General features: G+C 39.0%; 1 protein-coding gene across 2 annotated transcripts; it reads left to right on the top strand.

Moving 5' to 3' along the window:
- The first annotated feature begins 6 nt into the window (after positions 1-6).
- LOC103375766 (uncharacterized) lies at positions 7-7,509 on the top strand. Of its 2 annotated transcripts, none has more exons than XM_008306084.1 (5): positions 7-193; positions 3,791-4,828; positions 5,263-5,418; positions 5,522-5,614; positions 6,230-7,509. In XM_008306084.1, exons 2-5 carry the CDS (start codon positions 4,307-4,309, stop codon positions 6,533-6,535), a joined length of 1,077 nt encoding a protein of 358 aa, XP_008304306.1. In that variant the 5' UTR covers positions 7-193; positions 3,791-4,306; the 3' UTR covers positions 6,536-7,509. The 2 variants fall into 2 exon arrangements, with proteins under 2 accessions (XP_008304306.1, XP_008304307.1); XM_008306085.1 differs by lacking the exon at positions 7-193 and adding an exon at positions 2,682-3,101.
- Positions 7,510-7,515: the final 6 nt, after the last annotated feature.

Here is a 7,515-nt window from a genome sequence, read left to right as displayed (position 1 = left end):
AGGACTCCTCCTAAAGCTACACATTGTAGTAAGTTCTGTTAATATTACAAGGGTATTTGTGATCTTTGAAATAAATAATTAACTACTTTAAAACTAAATGCTTCTCATTTAACTACAGGGAAGCAGCTGCCAATCCATTGCATTCCCACCGTGCAACCTGTTTAGAAGTTCCAGTCACACATCATTGCTTGTGGTAAGTTGTGTGTACAATATCATGTGGCCATTTGTGGTAATTAGGTTACCCTCCTAATTGGGTTGAGGAGAAATGTCAAATCTAATCAATGCCAGCAAGTTGAGCTCAATCGTCTTATCAAGTCTACTCAGTAAATAAATGTGAAATTTGGTCTTCTTGGCGAACTGAACTTATATTTTGTATTTCTTTTGTCTCATGTTTCCTCAGTTATCCATGCATGTGGAAATGTAAGGAATGTGACAAAACGTACTCAAGACGATCTCTGCTTCTCAAACACTATAGACTTGATCATCTGCATTATGGGCGGGGTCATGCCTACCCCTGTACTTATGAAAATTGCCCTTGCACATGCAAGACCTGGAATGCTCTACTGAGCCACCTAAGCAAATCACACCCTGCTCAAGCCTCACGGAGAGAGAACTTTTCACCATTCAGATACCACATATGTGACAGTCTACTTTCAACTGAGAAGGGCTATTTTCAGCACACTGGGAAACATTTAAAAAACCACGAATCTGTCAGTTGCATATTTGCTGGTTGTTCATTCAAAACAAATAATTATGGAGCTTTTAATACTCACAAATGGAGAAAACATACCCCCTACACAGTTAATGATTTAAAACCTGGAATTGTTGATGGACCTGTTGACAGTCCTACTGTTGTAGAATCATTTGAAAGAGGTACTACTGAGCAGTCGGATGATGATTTAACTTCTGAACAAATTCCTGTTAAAGTGTCAACAGATTTGACAAAAGTTATTGAACTAAAAGTAGCCTCAGTGTTACTTAAATTAGAAAACGCTTTTCTGGTGCCAAGTGTAGCTGTGAATGAACTGCTTGAAGAGCTACATTATTTAATTGGTACCGTCTCTGTGCCAATCACCCAACAGACTTTAAGCAACTTCTTGCAAGATCATAATTGCCAAGTGGATGAATCATTTGTGAAAGAGTTAGCTACTTTACTTTGCACCACCAATCCCATTCAAGCTGCAATAATCCCATTCAAGCTGCAATAGGAAACCATGGTCTACTGTCTTCTGCGTGGAAAAGAAAGACTTACTATAGAAAACACTTCAATGTTGTCCAACCTGTAGAATATGTGTTAGACCAAAAGAAGAGAAAATCTTTTCAGTATGTGCCTTTACTAAAATCCTTGCAGCAACTTATTAATTGTGAAACTATACTAAAAAAGGCTATAAATATAAAAGAAAAACATCAACCAGCGGAGAGTGATAAACCGGTGTACAGATCTTTTTGGGATAGCCTTAGCTTTAAAAGAAATACTATTATTTCAAAAGACTGTGCAATATCTGTGATTTTATATGTTGATGATTTTGAAATATGCAATCCCCTTGGAACCTCAAGAAAAAAACATAAAATCTGTGCACTGTATTGGACTTTAGGCAATCTGCCACCTGGTTGTCACTCCTCGTTGTCCTCTATACATTTGGCTGCATTGATCAAAAGCAGTGATGTGAAAGTTTATGGTTATGACAAAGTGTTAGAGCCTTTGATTACAGATCTTGTAATTTTAGAACAACAGGGTATTTTTATAGATAAGTTGGGGAAAACTTTGAAGGGCACAGTACAGTGTGTTGTTGTCGATAACCTAGGAGCACACAGTATTGCTGGATTTATAGAGAATTTTTCAGGCCGATATGTGTGTAGATTTTGCATTGCAGATAGATTGGAGTTTCAGGCCAAGGAAGCTGGAGGTTTCTCTTTGAGAACTGAGGAGACCCATGCAAGTCATCTTAAAACTCTTGAAGAAAATTGTATGGGCAACTGTTATGGTGTAAAAAGTAACTGTGTATTGTCAGAAAGACTTACTCATTTCAATGTTACCAGTGGTTTTCCTCCAGACATTGTCCATGATTTATTTGAGGGAATAGTTCCTGTTGAAATAGCTCTGTGTCTGACTGTATTCATCTCCAAAAAATATTTTACTTTGGACACTTTGAACAAGGCATTAGATGATTTCCCCTTTAAATGGACTGATAAAGGAAATCGCCCCCACCCTGTTCCGCTGACCTATGCAACCAGGAAAACAATCGGTGGAAATGCACATGAAAATTGGAGTTTTTTAAGATTTTTTCCTCTCTTTCTTGGACAGAAAGTACCCACTGATGAAGCAGCTTGGCAACTCCTTGGTGACTTGAAAGACATTGTGGATCTTGTTGTTTCTCCAGTGCAAACACAGGAATCAATTGGATATTTGAACTTTAAGATCTCTGAGCACAGAGTTAAATTTACAGAGGTGTTCCCAGAGTCAAACTTTCGGCCTAAGCACCATTTCTTGGAGCATTACCCGCAGTTAATCTGCGAGTTTGGACCATTAGTTGCGCTATGGACCATGCGCTTTGAAGCGAAGCACAGCTTCTGTAAAAGAGTTGTGCGGCATACAACCTGCTTTAAAAATGTGCTACTGTCCTTGGCAGAAAGACACCAGTTTCTCATGGCACATCAGCTTTACATGTGCAGTTGGCCGAAATGTCCTCTGGAAGTAGCAAATGTTTCAACTCTTCCCATTGATGTTTTGAAAGAGGACATTGTATTTGCCATTAAGAAGAGGCTTCCAGACTTGGATAATGTGTGCTTGACTAAAAATGCAACTTACAATGGCCTTAACTTCAGGAATGGAATGATCCTTACACATGGCTCACTGGCAGGACTGCCTGAATTTACTGAAATACTCCAGATGCTTGTTGTCAAGGATAAGCTATTTTATATTGTCAGAAAGCTGAGTGCATGGTACAGGGAACATTACAGAGCATATCAACTGGAATCGTGCCCTACAAAGGAGCAAGAACTCCTTGACCCAAATGAACTGACAGATCCATACCCACTGGTGGACTATGCAGTTGGGGGAGTGCGGCTGATTACTCTCAAAAGATACATACATATTTAAGGTCAGAAGTAAGTTAATGAGATTCATTTTTGCACATAACACCCTCACAGTGGAACATGAGAATTTAAAGAAGTCTTGGATGTTATTTCTAGGCCCAAATGTTTGGAAACATGAACAATTCTTTCTCAGATCCAGAAAGTATGCAGAAATTGGGACTTTACTTTCATCATGTTGTATATCTGAACATTCTTTTTGATAGGATTTTTTTTTAATGACTGCAAAAAAAACTATTGAGTCTGTTTCTCTGTAATGAGTGGTAGTTGAATTAATCCCAATACTGTTACCTTGCTATCCAGTATGATCAGCATTACCTAAACAAATATTGTCCTGTCCTCTCACTCACCTTAACCTCCTTTCCTCCTCCTCCCTCTTTCTGTCTCTCATTCCATTTCCACTTCTTGTGTTTCATCTTTCCATATCTCTCATTCTTCTATGTTCTTTTCTCATCCTCTCTTTCAATCTTTCGCTCCTTTCCTCTTCTTTCCTTCATTTCCTCTTTCAGTCTCTCATTCCCTCTAGTTATCTTTCTTTAGTTACCTTTTTCATGTCTTCTCATTCTTTATTTCCCTCATTCAATCTTGCCCCCTCTCAAAGTGAAATGGATTTAGTAGTAGTATACAGACTGCCAAAGCAAGCTCTTAGACATTTAAAAGCTAAATACTCTTGTTTCTCTGTCTCATTCTCTTTCAGGGCACAATGGCAGATACAGTACCTGTTCGACTGCTGGTCATCTTGGATGAAGGCAACAGTGTGAGAATGGAGCTACGCAATGGGATTCCCAACTCTGTGGACGAGCTCTTTGAGGAAGTCAAGAATGCATGTGGATTAGGGGGATACATAAGGCTACAGTACAAGGACACCGATTTTGGGAACATGTTTGTGAATCTGACGTCTACAACTGTCATTAAGGATCTTACAGTTGTCAAAGTTATCCAATTAGACCACAATTCCACAACTATCTTGTATCCAGTTCATTCCCCAGCGAGTAACATTTCTCAAGTTGGTCTGGACAGTGATGACTCTTTTTGCTCTTCAAATACAGATGACACTATACTGCTTAGCAGCTCTTCTTCAGACTCTTTAAGAACACAGCAGTGGCCAAAATCATTCCCAATCCCAACTTTTTCCTTTGACACAGAATCTCAACTAGAACAGGGAAATGCAGAGTACACGAAAAGCCAATCTTGACTGACAGTCAGCTCAAGAATGCTTTCTGACATACTGGAGAAACTGGCTGAAACAATTTACATATACAAAGCATACCCTACAGATGCCGACTTCAGCGAGGTTGCTGTGGCACTGACAAAGACGCACCCCTGCCTGAGAGAACCAGGGTCTTTCAATGAAAGCTATGGATGGAAACAAAGAATCAAGATAAAAATGGCCAACTACCGTAGTCTGCTTAAGGCACATGGCACAGCTTCCGAACTCACTGTGAATTCTTTGAAATCCAAGTCTCAAGAGGAGGCCTACCCAGCAAAGAATTTAAAGAGACCTAGACGGGCTGAGGTTAACCATTTCCCACCCTTACCAAGTGGTGAGACTCCTGAAAGCCTGGAACAAGAGAGGATTTCTCTTTTGGCAGAATTACAGAAAAGAAACAACCGACAAACCATAAAAGAAAAGATGGCAAAGACATTTGATTACCGGAGACAAGAAATAGTACACAAGAAGCCGAACATTGAAGACATCCTGGAAAGATGGCCTGCACTTTTTCAGATGGAAGAGGTATGTTTTCAGATGCAAGGCACCTCAGTTACATTAGTCACTCAGACACTAGGTGATACTGATACTTGGTGTAGTCTCAGGACTTGTATTTAAGAAATAAATTGTCTTTCTCTGAGGTGCAATAGAGCTATCTTTCTTACTTAGTACTTAACAATTTTTATGCTTAAGAGAATTTTTTTGAAGAATAGCCTAATAGTTTAACCATTTAACGGACTGCATTAAACCTCTGTATGTTAACAATTAATTATTAATGTCACAACAATTATTTCCAGAATTTTCTGAAAATCTTGGGTGGCATCTGCCATATTGATTTCCTACTATAAATGAAAGCTGCTCTTGGAGCAGTTTGATGAAATCTGAGTCTTCGGGGAAGATAGGTCAGTAATTCCGAATTCTAAAACTTGTTTCTGTATGCTCTGCTATGTGTTTTCCAGATCAATGCGGAGTTCATGCGGATTACAACCATTCCTTTAGAGACAAAGTTCTTGGCGCAGTTGGACAAGTACTCCCCAAAGCTACTGAAGGTCATCAGGAGCAAGGGTGGACTTGTGAAAGAAAAGGCCACCAGGACCTTGCAGGTTTTAGATGAGGTATCTATGAATGAGTTGTGAATCAATGGGGTATACATGTATGTCAAAATAGTCCTTTTTTGAGTGGCTGTATTATTAATTAATACCATCTGTTATTTCTCAGACAGTGGACATCAACATCAGAAGAGAATGCATCCTCAAATTGGTGATGATTTACCTTGGTGAACCTGTTGACCATCTTATCAAAGAATTCCAGGTAAGGACATCTCTGTCACTTGCTCACACAGGCCCTGTTTATACCTAGCATTAACCTGCATTTGGTTGAATCTCTCAAAGGGAGACAGTTTAAAGTGCAGGTGTGAATACATGTCACATTGAGGATGCAGTAAGATGAGATAAGTTGGACTACATTTGGAGGTGGTCTGGGATGCATATGGCCACATTGTAGCAGTGTATATGCACCCTTTCATGAAAACAGAAGAACCCCAAATTCTCTCTGAAATAACTTGACACTGACAAAAGTAGTTAGAATCCATCATTTATTCCATAATTAATAAAAATCAGACATTGCTTCAGATTTTTGATCTAACAAAATATTTTAAATAAAGCAAATTAAAAACCAGTTTTAAGGAGGAATGAAGCAGATTTTTCCCCAATCAGTTCTGTGCAACACATAGTGATAAGACACTTACACATGCAGTTGATGTGATTCAGCAGTACAAGATTTGTTTTCAGATATGCTGACATTACGTTTCAGATTCATTTTTGCTATAACCATTCCATTGTTGGGGCTGTTAGCATTTGGAGTGTTGCAGTCTATTGGGCATTCTTCTAGTTGTCTTAAAGTATTATTTTTTTGATGGCTATGCAGGAAAGTGAGGCTGAAGAATTGGAACAGACAGCCATGGCAATCTTCATCGTTGAGAAAGAGGATCCTTTCCATCAACCCAAAGATCTGAAGATCGTCATTGAAGGAACAGCAGTCCTAAATGAGTTGCCCTCGGTTGCAACAGCTTTTGCCATGTTCTTCGGGCTGGTATATGTGCTCAACCTCAAATATCCAAAAAAAGCTCAATTCACTTTTGAGTTTGTGCAGAAAGTCCTGATGGCACTTGATGGGAAAAAGATGTCCCCAAGAATTCACAGACTGAGTACCTTCCTGCACAGCTCGGAGTAGGCACAGCCTACTTACACTGACTTGCTGAGAGCTCAAGTTTTGATACTTTTAAAAGATGCACTTGTTTGACTTCTTTTTCACTGCAGTATTTTCAAAAAAGCCTGTCCACATTTAGAGAGAGAACTTTTCATGGGCCAAAATAGACCATGTGTCCACAAACGGTGTGTAAAGGTTGCTTATTTTAGACTCTGGATCTTTTTGTTTGGAGTTTTAATTTACAGGCCTTCATTTCCACTGCAGCATTGAAAGACTGTCAGTTTCACAGGCCAAAGTAGGCCATCTGTTCAAAAAATGTCTAAAACTGAAATTTAAAACATTGGACTCTTTTTATAAGAGGTTTACATTTGGAGGTTTCAATTACATTGCTGTACTAACACACAACTCAAAGTTCAGATACTACCACTCTCAAAGGCCAAAGTAGGCCATGGGTGCTTGAAAAATGGTCTAAAGCGAGACTTTGGATCCTAATCCTCATAGTTTCCTCGGGTGGTCACTGGGGAGGTTAACATACTTTGACACTAACAAAGTTGAAAGCATTAGCTAAGTTGGCTGAGTAATATTGTTAGTAGTGTTCACTTGATAAAGTTGCATTGAGAGTTGAAGTTGGCAGTTAGGATTTAGGATCCTCACTTATGTTCGGAGGTGTTTACTGCTATAAGTTAGACACTGTTGTGGTGTCTTGTTATCACTTACTACAGAGCAGCTCCAAAATGTCTCTCCATTATGTTTTGTCTGTTTAGCTAAAGGAGTGTTTTGGTTATAAAGTTGAAACAGATATACAATATTGTGAATATGTAGTCTTGTTTTACTCTAAGAAGAAATGTGTTCTGGAAGGAAAAACTTTCCAAAGTAAGCATTGCAAATTTTTGTCCTTGTTCACTAAAAGATTTTTTGTGTGAGCTAACTATGGTTCTTATAGTGGTTGGTATTTTCTCCCTGCTGCACACCCTGCCCCGTACCAAGGTCAGAGTACCTTTTTT

This window comes from Stegastes partitus, unplaced genomic scaffold, assembly GCF_000690725.1.
Source record: "Stegastes partitus isolate 25-593 unplaced genomic scaffold, Stegastes_partitus-1.0.2 Scaffold2877, whole genome shotgun sequence".
In the NCBI taxonomy this organism is placed as follows: domain Eukaryota; kingdom Metazoa; phylum Chordata; class Actinopteri; family Pomacentridae; genus Stegastes; species Stegastes partitus.
This window is presented reverse-complemented; position numbering and strand designations above follow the sequence as displayed.

Bases quoted from the DNA above. Each gene is read 5' to 3' on its own strand.
- LOC103375766 (XM_008306084.1), top strand. From the start codon at position 4,307: ATGCTTTCTGACATACTGGAGAAACTGGCTGAAACAATTTACATATAC. The intron at 5,419-5,521 runs GTATCTATGAAT...GTTATTTCTCAG, and splicing joins CCTTGCAGGTTTTAGATGAG to ACAGTGGACATCAACATCAG. The intron at 5,615-6,229 runs GTAAGGACATCT...ATGGCTATGCAG, and splicing joins ATCTTATCAAAGAATTCCAG to GAAAGTGAGGCTGAAGAATT.